At 36.0% G+C, this 17,361-nt stretch overlaps 1 protein-coding gene across 2 annotated transcripts; it reads right to left on the minus strand.

Annotated features, from left to right (window-relative positions):
- Window positions 1-7,903: 7,903 nt before the first annotated feature.
- On the minus strand, window positions 7,904-17,130 carry LOC8281020 (transcription factor LHW). 2 transcript variants are annotated; one of them, XM_002513671.4, is made up of 10 exons: window positions 16,818-17,130; window positions 15,842-16,021; window positions 15,653-15,734; window positions 15,090-15,131; window positions 14,944-15,003; window positions 11,422-13,218; window positions 11,202-11,303; window positions 10,752-10,892; window positions 10,539-10,664; window positions 7,904-8,715 (listed from the first exon to the last, which is right to left on the minus strand). In XM_002513671.4, the coding sequence occupies exons 1-10, from the start codon at window positions 16,910-16,912 to the stop codon at window positions 8,539-8,541; spliced, it is 2,802 nt and encodes a 933-aa protein (XP_002513717.2). In that variant the 5' UTR covers window positions 16,913-17,130; the 3' UTR covers window positions 7,904-8,538. The 2 variants fall into 2 exon arrangements, 1 of the variants encoding a protein (XP_002513717.2); XR_007217011.1 differs by lacking the exons at window positions 7,904-8,715; window positions 10,539-10,664 and adding an exon at window positions 10,986-11,127 and having other exon boundaries at window positions 10,754-10,892.
- Between the last annotated feature and the right edge of the window lie 231 nt (window positions 17,131-17,361).

Genomic DNA, 17,361 nt, shown 5'->3' on the forward strand with positions numbered 1-17,361 from the left:
GCACAGTCAATATCATGACTTTATAGTGCTACAAAGCCATAGATGGATGAGTAATGAATCAGAAGCCATGCATGACTCCTCTGCTCGAGTTAGGTAGCCAACCAATATAGCCTTTAGGGTTAGCCAAGTTAACTATAGAGCTCAGAGAAGAAACAAAAAAAGTGGATAGGATCAAGGGTCCGACCAAGAAGTGGCGAACAATATAATCTTCGAACGACCTATGTTGATGGAAATAAAGGCAACTAAGAGCATCAATTGTCTTAAGATGAAAATTTCAACTTCTAGAGGAATCATTACCGTGCTTGGTACTCAAAAGATGGCAAGAGAGTGCTATCTCACTATGCTGAAAAAGACATGCCAAGCACTTCCTATAGAAGCTTTGATACACTCAAATATGCAAGGTCCAATAGAAGTAGAGTCAATAGGAGAGTTGAGAAAGTTCTCTTTAGGAGGAGATAGACACCTATGCGAAGCTTGAGCTACGGGGAGTTTAAAAATGTAGATGTCTTCGCAACTCACGGGAAGCAACCAGATCAAGGTCGAAAAGTTTCAACTTCGGCGAAGCTTGGAGGAGCTAGAAAACTGCTATTCAACGGCGAGGAGGAGCTGACCTTGGGTTTTCGACGGTGGGGAGCACAATTTCATCTCCAAATTTGCGAGGAGAGGGTAGCAGGCAGTTGTTTCGGTGGTGGCAGCAATGAAGGGAGCTTTCCTCCCTCAAGCCCGACGACGACAACAAGAAAAAAAGAGGAAGGAGGCGATGCCGACAACAGAAATGGAGGAAAAAGTTTGCGGTGGCTGGAAAGAGGTGGCAGGCAGCGGAAATGGGAGTGGGGAGGCAGGAGAAAGAGTGGTGTCGGGAGGGAGGAAGAAGAAAATAAGGGAAGGGGCCTTGATGTAATTTTTTTTTTTTTTTTTTTGTGAAAAGATGAAAAAAATCACATAAGTCCCCCCTTACTAAAGTAGTTGCGATAACATCTCCACTAAAGAAAATAAACATATATCTAATATATATTTATACACTTAGAGTTATTATTAATAATTCAATCTTAGCCTAATGCTTAATAAAATCAAGAATGCCATTAGTAACAAAGTTTAGGTCTAGTTAAAATAAAATAAAATAATAAAAGTAAAGATAAAATAAATAAATAAATAAAATAAACATTTGTATTAAAGCTGAATAAAAAAAATAAAATAAAATTTGACTTGCTAAATATTACAAAATAATATTCAAATTCACCAAAATTTTAATATACTATAGTATTGAATAATATTAATAAATTCATACTCAATTCACCTTGAAATTTTAATTTACTAAAATGTCCTCAAAAGTAATGAAATTAAAATTTTGAAATTCACAGGTATTACATTCTCCCCCCTTAAAAGAATCATTCCTCGAATTTAGAAAGGAAATATGCCTACCTCAAGACTGAAATAAATAAGGGTGGTTATCTCTCATCTCCTGCTCGGTTTCCCAAGTACACTCCTCGGTAGAATGATTCCACTACGGCACCTTAACTATAAGTATAACCTTAGATCGCAGTTGGCGAACTTAAGTGTCCACGATCATAACTAGCTACTCTTTGTAAGTCAAGTCTTTGCTTACTTCCACATATTGAGGTTGCAACACGTGAGAAGGATTCAAAATTTATTTTCTCAATATGGTTATATGAAATACCGGATGCACATGTGAGAAATTTGGCTGCAAGTCCAACTTGTATGCTACATCTCCGATCATGTCAATAATCTCAAAGGGGCCCATGTAACGAGGAGCCAACTTGCATTTCTTGCTTAATCGCATCATACCACGTATAGGGGATACCTTTAGGAATACATACTCCCCAATACTGAACTCCACGTGCTTCCATTTCGAATCCACATAACTCTTTTGCCTACTAAAAATTGTCTTCAGTCGCTCGCTGATAATAAGAATCTTCTCCAAAGTAATTTGAACTAACTTCAGTCCTGCTAACTTCCGTTCACGAGCTTCTTCCCAACACACAGGAGATCTACACTTCCTTTCGTATTATGAGCCATCTCGATGCTCACAATGTAGCTGTTATTATAAGCGAACTCTATCAATGGCAGGTATTAATCCCACTGACCACAAAAGTCTATTACACACAGCCAAAGCATATCTTCCAAGATCTAAATTGTCCTCTCTGACTGTCCGTCGGTCTGGGAGTGAAAAGTTGTGCTGAATTCCAATCTAGTACCAAGCTCCTCTTGTAGCTTTCTCTAAAACCTTGAAGTGAATTGCGGTCCCCTGTCAAACACTATAGAGACAGGAACACCGTAAAGATTGACAATTCTCTCCAGATACACCCTTGCATACTTAGCCACAGAATAGGTAGTCTTTACAAGAAGGAAGTGCGATGACTTAGTCAATCGGTCCATAATTACCTAGATAGAGTCATAACCAGCCGAAGTCTTAGGTAAACCTGACACAAAATCCATAGTAATCCTTTCCCATTTCCACTTCGCTATGGGAACCTACTGCAATAACCTTGACGGCTTCTAGTGCTCCAAATTAACCTGCTAACACGTCAAACACTTGGAAATAAACTCTGCCACATCCTTTTTTTATCCCATTCCACCAATAAATTCCCTTCAAATCATGATACATCTTCACAGAACCTGGGTGGATGTCGTAAGTTGTATAGTGAGCCTCTTCTAAAATATCCTTCCTGAGATTATCCATATTGGGTACACACAGCCTAGTGCCCATCCTGAGAGTGCCATCATCATTTATAACAAAATCAGTAGCTTGACCCTGTTGTACTTCTTTCCAAATTTTCCTTAACCATGGGTCCTGATTCTGAGCTACCTTAATTCTTTCAACAAGCACAGACCTAATCCTGAAATGCGCTAACAATGCTCCTGATTCCAATACCTCCATCTACAAGCCTTGGTCGTACAATTCGTGCAACTCTTTAGTCAGAGGTCTCTTCTCTGAGCTGATATGAGCAAGACTACCTATTGACTTCCTACTTAAGGCATCAGCCATGACATTTGCTTTACCTAGATGGTAGAGAATGATACAATCATAAACCTACAAAAGCTCCAACCATCTCCTCTGCCTTAGATTCGATTCCTTCTACTGAAAAATATACTTCAAGCTCTTGTGATCCTTATATATCTCGCATGTCTCCCCATAGAGATAGTGCCTTCAAATTTTAAGGGCAAAAATTACTGCTGCTATCTCTAAGTCATGAGTAGGGTAATTTTGTTCATGCCTCTTCAATTGCCTAGATGCATAAGCCACTACCTTACCATGTTGTATCAAAACATATCCCAAATCCACTCTGGAAGTGATGAGCATAGTTTTATACATATTTGCTTGCATATTATTGCGTATGTTCTTAGCAATTATTGTGCTTTTATTCCCAGATCACCCGTGTTTTGTGTTCTTTTGCATTTCAGGAACATTTATAGGACCATCATCGTTGTTTAAGCAATTATAGATCAATACGTGCGGAAACGGACGAGAATTCATCAAGATCGGATAAGAGCCCGCAATGCATACATTGAGCACGGCTGGACTCGGCCGTGCTCAACCATTGGCTTTGATTCTTGAAATTGGCACTTTGGGCACGGTTTGTAGCCACCACGGCCTCCAAGACGGCCCGTGGTGGCCAACACGGTAGAAACACGGCCCGTGGTGGTTAACACGGGGAGGAACACTACCGTGGTGAAACCCTACCGGCTGGACTTGGTAGCACAAAGACGGCCTTGAACACGGCCGTCTTGAGTTAAATATATAAGAAAAATGAGTTTTTCTTAAGAGAGGAGGGGAGAAAGAGTGACATTGAGCCCTAGTGGTCGGTTCGGTTTCCGCACAGTCACGAGAGAGAGTTGCGGTGAGCAGAATCCCGGAATCGTAAGATTCCGAGTGCAAAACAGTGGTGGAGCAATTCAAGAGGCGTTTGGGAGATTAATCAAAGTGTAGATCCAGGATTTGGAGCTGTTCATCCAATTCGAGAGAAAAGGGTGTACATGTTTTATTTTCATTATTCTTTCATTGTAATTGATTTCCTAGATTGTTTTAAACATGAACATGTTTAGCTAGACTGATTTAATCCATTGGGATTTCTTTACTATGTTGGCTTGATATTATATTGTTGGATTGTTTGAGTTGGTTTTGTATTCTTCTTGTTTTCGGTGATTTATAAGATTATGCATTATTCATGACACGTTGTGAATTGTGATGTTTAGATTGCTTTATGAGATTGAGAAATCCGTTTGGCAATTGGAACTTTGAATAACAAGAACTGGTTAATAATCGCTTAGAGATAAGGATAATTAACTAGTCGGATTAAGAATTAACAAAGCTTAATAGAGGCGGATTAAAGCTTAATGCTAATTTAAGAATCAATTGTTAGGAAGAGATTCCAACTTTAGGTTATTAGGTTTAGGAATTCGGTTATCTCGAGAGAGAAACCGAATTCGGTTAAGAATTCGTCCACGGGTAGCATAATTAGACTCACTGATCCTTTATCTTTTGTTCGGATGCCAACTAGTTTAGATTCCCTTTGGGTTTGTCTTCTTGTCTTGATTATTTCACTTATCAATTACTCCTGCATCTCCCTTAGAACTTAGCTCGTAGTTAATAGTTAGTTTAGAATTTATTCATCATCCATTTTAGGTTAATATAACAAAGAACAAAGGAGTAACTCTGGGCTTTCGCTTTCCCGAGGAATACGACCTTGATACTCGCCATTAGTGCTAGACTGCATCGATAGGTACACTGCCTTAGATTGTAGCTAACACGAGTAGCACACATCAGGAAGCATGCAATACATCGTGAAACCACCAATTCTAGAGGGTAAGGTCAACAATGAAGCTGAAGTCGAACAATCTTTCAGCCTCTGGAAGCTTCTTTCACACATGTCAGTCCATTGGAATCTGATATGCTTCTGAATCAGCTTAGATAAAGGCGCTGCTATTCTCGAAAAGTGTTGCATGAATCGGCGGTAGTAACCTGCCAAACCTAGAAAGCTACAAATCTCTATCACCGTGGTCAATCTCTGCCAATCAGTCACTGCCTCCACTTTCTTGGGGTCCATTTGAATACCCTCTCTAAACACCACTTGACCTAAAAGAGCAATGCGTTCTAACTAAAACTCGCACTTGGAGAACTTAGCATATAATTGATGCTCCCTCAACGTTTGAAATACCATCCTCAAATGCCATGCATGCTCCTCTTCGCTTTTGGAATACACCAAAATATCGTCAATAAATATAATGACAAAGTGATCCAAGAATGGCTTGAACACCCGATTCATCATATCCGTAAAGGCTACATGAGCATTAATGAGTCCAAATGACATTACCAAGAACTCATAATTCCCATTAACGTGTCCTAAACGCCGTCTTTAGAATGTCCTCACGAATTTTCAACTGGTGATACCTCAAAACACAAATCAATCTTGGAAAAACATGTAGCTCTTTGAAGCTGATCAAATAGATCATCGATACAAGGAAGCAGATACTTATTACGAATCATTGCCTTATTCAACTGTCAGTAGTCAATACAGATGCGCAAGGTAACATCCTTCTTCTTCATGAACAGTACAGGAGTGCTCCACGAAGACGTACTGGATCTAATAAAACCCTTATCCAGAAGGTCCTACAATTGCTCCTTTAACTCTTTTAACTCTGCTAGTGCCATTCGATAGGGTGGCATAGAAATGGGAGCTGTACCCGATACCACATCAATACAGAACTCTATCTCCCTATCAGCCGACAATCCTGGTAGCTCTTCCAGAAAAAATCAAGAAACTTACAGACCACAGGAATGTCCTCGACTCTGCCTTTTTCTACCGAGGTATCCCTAACTAACGCCGGATATCCCTGACACCCACGGCGAAGCATCCGACTAGTTGTAATGATTGACACAAGATTGGATGGTGCAGGTATCTGCTCTCCCTTGAAATGAAACTTTGAGTCTCCTGGAATTCAAAAGGTCACTTACTTTTCCCGACAGTCCAACATGGCATAATGCATAGCTAGCCTATCCATTCCCAAAATTACATCAAAATCCATTACATCCAATGGGATTAAATTGGCAATCAGATCTCGACCCTCAATTGACACCGAACATGATTGAAACACAACATTAGTCTCTAAGGCGTCACTCAACGACGTAGTAACCATTATAGGAACCTAAAGTCTAACCAGTTGTGTCACGACTCGTTCTATGGGCCCGTGACTGACACTAAGGAATGGGCAGGCTTAAGGCCACTGAATCCCGTAGTAAGCCTTACCAATAGATAAATCAAATAAATGCTAATGAAATATCATTAATCATGACTCACATGCCATAAATAATTCTAACTGATCTTTATAAAATACTTGACACCACAGCATTAGAGGCTCGCGCATTTGGATGGGTGAGAGTGAACACTCTTGCCTGCCTATAGCCTAACTACTGAGAGCCCAAAATCTGACTCTAAACTCTAACCCTTGATTGACCTCCCATAGGCTCACCTCCAAAACCACTGCCCTACTGGCCGACAAACTGAGATCCACCCTGAGGATAACCAAGAGCTGCAGAAAAAGCTGGTCGGTACGCTAGCAAATGAGCCTTGAGAGAAAGCTGGCTAACTGAAATAATGAGGACATGCTCGAGCAATATGACCCATCTCACCACATCTGATACAGGCTCCACTAAAAACTAAGCACGATCCTTGATGTGACCTGCTGCATACCTAACAAGTGCTGGCTCCAGAACTAGAGCTGTTGTAACCAAAACTAATTAATTTCTCCTTGTGACCTTGTATTTTTTGACTAGGCCGGTGAAATTAGTTGTCCACGCGTTTTATTGTGAGTCTCAGCAATGGTAGCTTAATTTAAGCCTATCTATAAATATTTAGCTCAAATTTTTCTCTTTATTAACACATGAAACTAAACAATAAGGCTAAAGTGAGGTAATAAGCATATATTTCTACATATTATGTATATAGAACATTACTAATAAACCACTAAAATACATTAAATATATCTACATAATATTAACCTTTCAATATTAATAATTTTATTAAATTGTATCTGTCAACTTGATTTTATAATCAAAATAATAATAACGGTTGTGTAACACACGATATATAATTAGTATATATCAATTTCTAAGATATAAATTTTTTTTAATATATGTGCTTAAATTTTAACACATAAAATTTTTATCTTGACATGTATAATTTTTTATTAATTTATTAATTAATAAATAATATTCCTAATTAACATTAATTATAATTCTAAAAATAACATATTAATAATAAATTAATTTTCTAATTAAATAATAATTAATTTTTAATTAGATAATATTATTTTAAAAATAATATATTAATTATATTTTAAAATTATATTAATTAATAAATTAAATTTTCTAATTAAATAATAACTCTAATTTTAAAAATAATATTTTAAATATTATATCACTGATAAATTAAATTTTTAATTATATAATAATTTATAATTTTAAAATATAGCAAAGTCGATTATATTGATATATTAAGATTAATTAATAATATTTTAAAAATAATATTTATATTATTGTAGTTAAAAATTCTTAAAATTTTCTAAAAAATAAAAATATTTAAAAATAATTATTTTACTATTATTTTTTAAAATATTATAAATTAAATAAAAATATTTAAAAATAATTATTTTACTATTATTTTTTAAAATATTATAAATTAATATTAAATATTAAAAATTATTAAATTATATTTATAAATTTTAATTTTTTATAATCGAAATTAATAATAATTATTATTCAATATACGGATAAATAATTAATATTTTTTATTACCTTCCAAAAAAATTAGATAAAATTATCAAGACATACAAATTCTAAATTCTTAGAAATTTTGAGTACACCAAATTTTGACCAACATAGCCATTGACCATAATTATCAAATTGTTTTATATTTTGAATATATCTAACCTTTTGAACAAGTGCCTCAGACCACCGCCTCAAACTACAAATTAAAACCAGATGCTGGAGGAAAATATATTGTTATCAAAACAAGGAAAACTAAATAGCAGGAAAATCCAGTAAAAGGAAAAGGAAACAGAAAGGGAATACAATACATAGTCTAGCAAAAAGAAAAAGACAAGTAATTCATTTCATATCCCACCCCCCCATATACATTTGTGAACCAGAACTATTTTGCACCCTTCTCCAACCTATAATAAGAGTATTTAAGAGCCCATTCTAGAACCTTAATATCTACGAACGTTAACCTTCGTGAGGAGCTTCCCGTCAAACTTTTATCCACTAATTGCAGTTGAATCAACCATCAACCATTGTGATATCCCATCCGGTGCATAAGGCTTGAGTTCTTAACCATCTACATAATCTCCCACTTTCTAAGTGACGTTAGGCATAATCTAATTTCCGGAAGAAATTATCAAGTTAGCGAAAGTTAGAACCACCTAGCTAAGAGCTTAGACTGGTATCCATGTTAGTCATGGCAAGCAACACAGGCTCACTCTTAACATGTGCAGACCAGAGTAACAGTTTTAGCCGGCAGTTCACTGTAAACTACTGGGCCTACCAGTTGCTGGGATAGAGGTGCCTTGTGGAAAAGGATGATGGGCGATCATACCGTTCTCCAATGCAGCAGTCGAGGATGATGCGCCTTTCACGGTTTGTTCCAGAAGTCGAAAAAGCGACATAAAAACTTCCATCCTTGTTACATCTCTGTTTGCCTGTTGCAACAATTCGGATGGGAATTCTTTTAGACGATACAGGATGGCAAGGAAAGTAATATTTTAACTGCAGTATCTAAAATATTTACAGCAAGAGAGGAAGAGGTAAAAAATTTAAACAAAAAATAAATAAAGAAAATCAACTCATGACTGTTTTAACTTGGTTCTTTTCATTTTCAAATCTTGTGTTTCACGAAGGAAACTGTTGCTTTTTATTCCATTTATCCATGTAGGGAAGTCCCAAAAACACAAGCCAACCAACGTTTAGAACTAGTATCCTAAAGATTTAATAAAGCATTACAACTGTCTAAGACCTCGATCAATTTGTATATTCTGATTATTCAGGGTTCCTTAGACTTGCATTTGCATGGAAAGAATTCAATTTGGTACATAAATATTTAAAATGGAAAGTTTTTATTATTGATTAGATTCATGAACCTAGGTTAGAAACATGAATGTAAACCTTACGTGAGCCAAAATTTGAAATACCTACAAAAAGATTTCACCTCAAATAAATTACCAACCACATCATCAATTTAATTAGTTAATCGATAGGCGAAGCATCAATTTAATTACTCACTTGTAACAATAAAATCAGTAACCAGAACCGAAAGGAAACAAGTAACAATAGCGACTGTCCAGAAAGAGGGGGAACATCAAAAGCATAAGAACACCGAAAAATTCAAGCAAGCCCAGATCACAACAGAACAAAGATATTGGATATTCTTGGCTGACAAAGAGCACAATGTAGTCAAGTAATCATCACGTAGCTAATGTATTCCTTGGCATCTTTTGGATATAATGCCACAAGGTAAGAAATATAACACATTCAATTTAATGCATTTAAGGCCAAGAATCATGTAAGTTGGTATAAGTTGAATTATTTTCCTCTAGACAGTTTTGCCATCAACTGGCTGCATTAAAACAGACATTGATTGTTCTACCAATGGTAGCATTTCTTATCTAGGATCTAGAGGGCATATTACAGAACTAGAACTTTTACGCCATTGAGGAGGTAAAGTTTATTAAAGAAAAACTCTTCTGCAGAGAATACACTGTTGTTAATGTAGACAACCATCAAATTCTCATGAGCTGTTTAGTTTATTTAATTATTGTTCCATACTTCCATGCTTGGTCCATGCTCAAAGTAACATATTTCTGAAAATTGCAGATCCGTTATTTAAGATGCTTCCTATTCCAATAATGCAAAAACCATAATGTTTTTTAGTCATTTTTGCATGAAATATCCTTATGCCGCAAAAACATTTAATGCCATTAATATTCTCATTAAAATTGACACACTAGCAAAATCCAAAAAAAAATTACATAAAATAATAATAAAACGAAAATGGAAAAATTATACACCACGAAGTAAATTGGTATTTATCTACTTATTCCCAATTTATCCAAGTTGAAGTTAAGAAAGACAAGCTCTAGGTACTTCTTTCCCTAAACATCAATGCTTGACTTGGTCAAACAACCAAAATTTTCAAGTCAAGCTATGCTTTAACATTATTATGGAGAGAGGTCATGCAGTTAAATCAATCATTCTGCAGTCTTCAGAATAGGCAAATCTTATAAGGTAGATTTACAAATTACAGCATAAAAGACAATAGCATGTGATCAAATAGACTAAGTTAATTCCTGTATGTACTTGAGATTCGGTGAATTCTGGTATTAAACATAAACTTTAGAAACTTCATCCACAAAAACAGTAACTTTAAATGCAACACAAGCTGCTGCTGGGGACAATAATCTAACATAGGTTATATCCCAGTTATAAAGGATTACTAAATAAAAAAGAGTTTAGATTAGAATATTACCTCCACCGCAAAACGTGCCCAAATCTTATCATTCCGAGCTTCCATCACCCCCTTCAAGATTGTCAATCCTAATGTCCTAATTAGATCAGCTATTTCTAGAAAGAAACCCCGTTCTTCACAGAGCATCTGCAAAAAGGAGGAATAAGTTTAATATAGATTAGAGAAATTTGTTAAAACAAAAAGGCTCCAATATCCATTTAGAACTATCACTACCTCCACAAGCATCTGACGAGGTGGATTTAAATCCTCAACTATGATAGGACAAACCATAGACTGAGACCCAACTTCAAATGCCCATGTTGCCCCTCCCTCAAAACCATCCTTTAAAACAAGTCCACCTTTCTTGTCCATAATCTGCACACTCAGAGAAGAATATGATAAAGCAACCCAGAAATTCTCACCATTGTTTCTAATGTGGCACAAATAATAAAAGGTCTGAAAACCAACCAAGAATATAGAAATACGATTAGAAGTGAGAATCTTGATTTAAAATCATTCTACTTGGTATTTGAGGATACACCATGACATGTTTATGTTTGTAAATTCCTCACGTAAATATCCCATCTCCCAGCACCGAATAACCAAGTAACTGAAAGTATTTTTCCAAAATAAGGGCATATGCATTTTGATAGACGGGATAAAGAGAATAACTTTAATCCATACCTTAGACTCTCCTGTTTCTTTTAGCTTGTCTGCGTGCTTTGTGACACTTTGCAAGAAAAGCATATGTTTGATGGTACGTTCAAGCAGAGCATCTATGCTACACTGTTCAAGCAAATAAATGGATGTAAAAATAACATCAACTTCTTAACATTAAAGAATCACCATACAGGTTTAACATAAAGATATATGTATATAGCTTAGTAATAAAAGAAATGCCTACTTTAGCACCATTTGGTACGATTTCACGCAACTCTTTCATCCGATCTTGGATCATCTGACGATCTTTTGGCCTGGGTCTGGGATTCTCTCCAGGTTTAAGCCTTTTGCGATTGGGTTTACTCATTTCATCATTTTTCTTGGAATACGCAGTTGCAACACTACTATCACGCCTCATATTATGGCCGACCCATGAACTCAATTGGGACCCATAAACTGAAGTAGTTTCAGAACAGCTTCCCACTTCATCCTTGCTACATCCAGATCTAGGCGCTACGGTTCCTGATTTTTCCATAGATTTAGGAAGATCAAATAACTCCTTAACATGATCAGACACATTCACCAAGCCATGCATGGGAGAATCATTAAGAACAGAGGAGTTACTGATCTTTGTCAATGTTGTCTTACAAGAGACATTATCATCTGAGCTCTGCTTGGCAGTAGAGTGAGCCCTGGACACCACAGCGTCTAAGAGATTATCAGTACCTGTGGCATATAAAGTACTAATGTCTGATATCCCCTGACTAACTGACAAAATATCAATACATGCTTCCTGTATATTCATTAAAGTCGAATCATCTTTACTCATTTGTGAATTAGTGCACAGCCCATCTGCAAGCAAAGCATCCCATTTGCCAGGGAGTAATCTGTTCTTAAAATCTATGCCCAAGACATCATATAAGTCATCCCTAGATGGAGGTTGAGCATATGAATCTGCATACTCGACCTTTGCAATATTTGTACTTTGACTTCCAATTTCATGCTTAGGACAATTATCAACAGAACTAGGGAAGTGCTCATCCAAGGAAATATGTACATTTGGCTGGGAGGACAGGATGTTAAGCGCCTGAAACAAATCATCATCCATCTTTTCATTCTTTTCATTTGGTTCATTTTTAGAATCTTTCACTTCAGTTGAATTGCACCTGTGACAAGAACCCCCTGAAAGCATGCCACTGCCACTTAGTTGATCTACTATACTGGACAAGGGAACCTCCTCAACCCCTGATGAATCAAGATTTTGAAGCCCAACCCCAGGGAGCTGTGTGGAACTAGATCTCATCAGACTGCTCACTCCATTATGTAGCTGTGTCTCAGATAAAGAAGAACCTCCATGAGAATCAACAGTTAAATCTCCAATTTTCTTCATCTGAGGTAGGATAAAGCTATCCAACTTATTTCTACTGTTATCAACAAGATTTTGCCGACTAACGTCTGAGAGGACCTGCTGTTCCAATAATCTCAGAATGTTATTGTTGGCAACTGATTGATTAATAACAGATTGGTGACTGACAGCAGGCCGTGAACTAAATGATGCAGTATGCTGACTCATCCATGTATCAGGATTTGATGGGATAACTTCAGCTCCTACAACTCCATTATCTAGTTGGGTTCTGGATGGATCATTTGGTTTCATAGTTGCAATCATTTTTGGCTCACAGTGGCTATTATGGGATTTTGGCAAACTGATGGTTACATTAGAGGCATGAAACGCTGAAGCAGTAGACTGTAGAGTATCTTGAATTTGTCTAATTGGAGAATGAGAAGCTTGAGCAATTCTCGAAGGTAAGGATGAGACGCTTTGTTGGTTGTAGTTGTTGGCCAATGAAAAGGAGTTCAGCACCTTATTTCCAGACAAATGCAAAGAAATAGAATCAGTCGTTCCTAGAGAAACAGGCACCCTAATTCTTTCTGTAGCTTCCTTTACCCCAAAGTTGTCAGACAGAAGAGCTCCAGGAACACATCCTAATTGCAGGATCAAACTCTTCACATTGTTCACAAATCCCAAATTCTCCATTATCTGAATCAGCAAGAGCAATAATATAAACATATGGAACTCAGAAGCAACAAAAAAATTGCTCAAACTCAATGATCAAGCTTACCAAAGATTATAATGTTGTATAAGCAAATTTGATATTAAATTAGTGTTTATATGGTAGTCTAAAAAATATCAGTAACAGGGTTTCCAGACCTTTGTTGGTATGAACCAAACTAGCACAATAAATTCTACTCCAACAAGGAGTTTTGATGATGCAAATCCTACTAGCTCAAGAAATTATAATCCAATAAGGAGTCCTAACTCAATTAGAAATCCTAATCCTGCAAGGAGTCCTAATGATATTAGGAGTTCAAGCAATGAAAGGAATTCTAATTCAACTAGGACTCATAGTTCGATTCAATTTCAAGTCAATGAACTTATCCAAGACATTTGGGCTAAGGACACATCAATGCTTGAAGATTTGGATTTAAATTCAAAGCTCATTAATCTAATTCAGTTTATTGGGCTTGAATGAATTTAATTGGGCTTAAAAAGACCAAAGAAGCTGAATTGGAGTATATGAAAACTTTGGGCTAACTTGGCTTATGTTATGAGGCCCATCTATATGACTTACATAAATTAGGGTTTTATGGCTTATTTTGGGCGGCCACACATGTATTTTAACATAATTAGAACTTTGTTTAAGTTATCTCTTTTAGTTAGGAAGGTTATCTTTATCATAGATTAGATGTAAATCCTTATTAGTTAAGTAAGAGTTCTATTCTTACTAAGACTTTGGATATGTCTTTAAAACATGTCAAATTCGTATGCCTTTAGCAGATTATGATTAATTAAAGTTTTTACTTCCTTTCAAGCCAAAATTGCTTGGATCTTGTGTTCTTATTTGAATGCAAAATTTACTTATCAAGGAATTGATCTATCCTTCTAGCGTACTTAGGATTGGGGTTTAAGGGACTTAGTTTTCCTTAGGTTCTAATTCTTGATTATCTTTCTAAGAAATATGTCTTCTAACCTTTCTTAGAGGTTAAACCAAATTGGTTCTTGGGGTTTTCATATTAATATGTTGGGAATCCGCAATTCAAAAGGAGTTCTCAAGCTTATTCGTGGAGGTTCCATATTACGTATAAATATTATGCGGACTTCTTATCAATATTATCTAAAAATAGTACTGTAAAGTCAATGAACTTGCTTTACTTTGACAAGTCCATGAAACAGCAATAATCTTGCACAAGATCCCAACAGTAAGACAAACATGCTACTAGTAGACAAGATAACAAAAGGACCAGGATCTATCTCAATAAATTTTTCCCAGTTAAGTAACCTAAATGAGTTATTAGGCAAAACTAGCACAAGAGAATTTGTGCTTTGCTTGGACAGTTTAACCGAACACAGGTGAGTGTAAAAGCTTGCATAGAAGAAATATAAAATCGAGGAAATTCAATAAATTTTCCCTGTTAAGTAACCAGGATGAATTATTAGGGCAAACTAGCACAAGAATTTGTGCTTTGCTTGGACAGTTTAACTGAACAAAGGTGAGTGTAAAAACTTGCATAGAAGAAATATAAAATCCTGGAAATTGGGCAAAAGCTATATTACAGTTCACCCGGAAATAAATTCCACTTCACATTTGAAGCCAGTATTATGACAAAAAATATAAAAGCACATGATGTAACTGTCATTCATGTATTAGCAAGTGAAATGAATAAAAGTTCCAAATGTCAGAAGACCTGAATGAATATCACTTACAGTCGAGGACGAGCCAAGTTGAACTACACCGTGAGGACAAACAGGAATGACAGCAATTGTCTGCAGAGCAAGTAGATGATTTTATAAAGCAGTAAGTTAAAGAACACGACAGAATGCAGAACATGGAGGATGGAAAGCTATGAAACCTGCATGCCAGCTGAAAATTGGTGATGTATCTCACTTAAAACCTACAAGCATCCACAACAGGTTAAAGTTAAACCATGTTCAACCACAAAGCACCAGGGAAAGAACACATTATAAGTGTTTTACTTAAGTATCTGTATCATCCTGATAAAGTATACTTATCCAAACTTATTGAGTTGAAGATTTGCTGTCTCCAAATTTAAGAGCTAAAGAAAGGGAATTAGGAAGAAGAGGTTGCTAGACTTATCAATTTTGATAAACAAAATTGGGCCTGTGCATTACCTGCAATGACATTAAACCCATTTGGAATTGCATTTGCAAAATCGCTTTTTAGAAAAGAAAAAACGCATCTTTCTTTCTTTTTGAGTTTTGAGAACTGCTCTATGAAAGGAGTAGGTAAATTGATACCTTTTCTAAAATCAGTTAATAAAAAAGATATTAATTTATTAAATCACAAAAATGCTAAATTTCTTGCTTAACACCTAGCAACAATTCCGGACAGGCTTATGCCATCTTTCTTGATGTAGACCTCCTCTATGCACTTGAAGAGGAAGAAGAAGAGTACCTCTGGTGGATGGGCACCTCCAATGTAATTATTCGCAAGGATCCATTCATGATTTCCTGTAAATGCAGCTCGCCCAACTAATCTGGAAAAAACCAGGACTTGATATCTTTAAGTACAATAAAGGAAAAGCACTTAAATATTAAAAGTTAATACTAAAGCTTGAGAGGAAAAATAATAGGGGAAGCATACCCTTGGCCTACTAGATTAACTTGATTATTTCCCATCATTTTGTTAATAAGCATATAAACTCGATCCCCAGTTTGAACCTTAAGCTGTGAGGAGTGAGCATCAGAAGCCCAGCATCCCTCCCAGTCTCCAAAAGGCAACTCAGGATTGGGTTCATAGTAACATTCTTCCCAGATTAATAACCTGCAAATCCATTAGTTCAAATGAATAATTCAGAAAACCAAATCTACAGTATACAAACACAAAAATCCTTGTCCTCTTTGAATCCAATGTTCTTTTACAACTTCTCTTTAGAGCCAATCAACATAAAGAAAAAAAAAATGTAAGCATTCTCTCATTTACGAACAAGAAAACGAGACGGAACAGAATCAAACAAATTAGGAAAAAGTCTGAAACAGTATAAATAGACACATTTGTGTATGAAGAAGAGCAAATCGGTTCAAATGCAGAAAGGGTTTTTAGTCAAACAAATACCATTCAACTTTTACTGAGATTCTTGAAGACAAAACAGAATAAACCAAACCACATGATTCCAAAAACGGAGAGGAACAAAGTCTTAAAAATTAGATTACGAATCCTTTCTATTAGACGACAGTAACCAATCAGACTTGAACACATCAATCAAAATACCAAGCCAACTTAGACAAGACGGAAAACGACAAGAATAATAATTATAACAAATTTTTCTTACAGAGAGAATTCTTAAAACAAAAATATTACATCTTAGATCCTCTCTGTTTGGTCACTCAGAAAACACAAAAGAAAAAGTTATACGTATATTAAAATCTCCAGAAAAGAAAAAAAGATAGTTTCTTATCACTATCACATCGCATCAGGTCTTGTTCGGTGGCCGAGAAAATACAGTTACAGTACAAAACTTTCACCTCTATTTCTATTCTATTGCGATTTGCTCCATATCTCTTATATTTTGTTGGATTTTGTTAGAAGCCAAACAAAAAAGTAATAGAGTAAAACTTACTTAGAATTCTGAAAGCCGATCTTCCAGAAAACAGCATAGCACCACTGATTAACACCACAGAGTGTCTTCAAAACTTGTTTCAACAAAAGACCCATAGCTCTTATTTCTTTGTTTTATACTGACTGTGCCTTGAAAACCAATCTAACAGAGTTACTCAAACAAAACAACAGTAACAATTTTAACAATCAAGAAAAAAGGTCAGCCAGTTGTTGCAAAACAAGTAGTTCCAGAAGTTTCTACTTTTCTTCGTTAGCCTAACTCCCTCGACACGATCCTCTCCCCGCCTGTTTCGTTCTAAGTCCGCCGCTTCTCTTCCTTTCTGGATCCAAGTTCCCAGCTATGATTTTCATCCTCCGGCAACCCATCCCACAGTCAAACAAGCTCTTTTTTTCTTTGAAGAAAAAAACAAGAAAAGACAAAAACGTTTGTTTTTTCTTGTTTTTTATCCTCTAAAGTAGGAAAAGAAAAAGGTGTGCTCTAAATTATACCACAAGCTTCGAGCTTGAAAATGGCCATGATTTGCTCCATTTGGAAGCAGAAGAAA

This window comes from Ricinus communis, chromosome 8 (assembly GCF_019578655.1).
Source record: "Ricinus communis isolate WT05 ecotype wild-type chromosome 8, ASM1957865v1, whole genome shotgun sequence".
Lineage (NCBI taxonomy): Eukaryota > Viridiplantae > Streptophyta > Magnoliopsida > Malpighiales > Euphorbiaceae > Ricinus > Ricinus communis.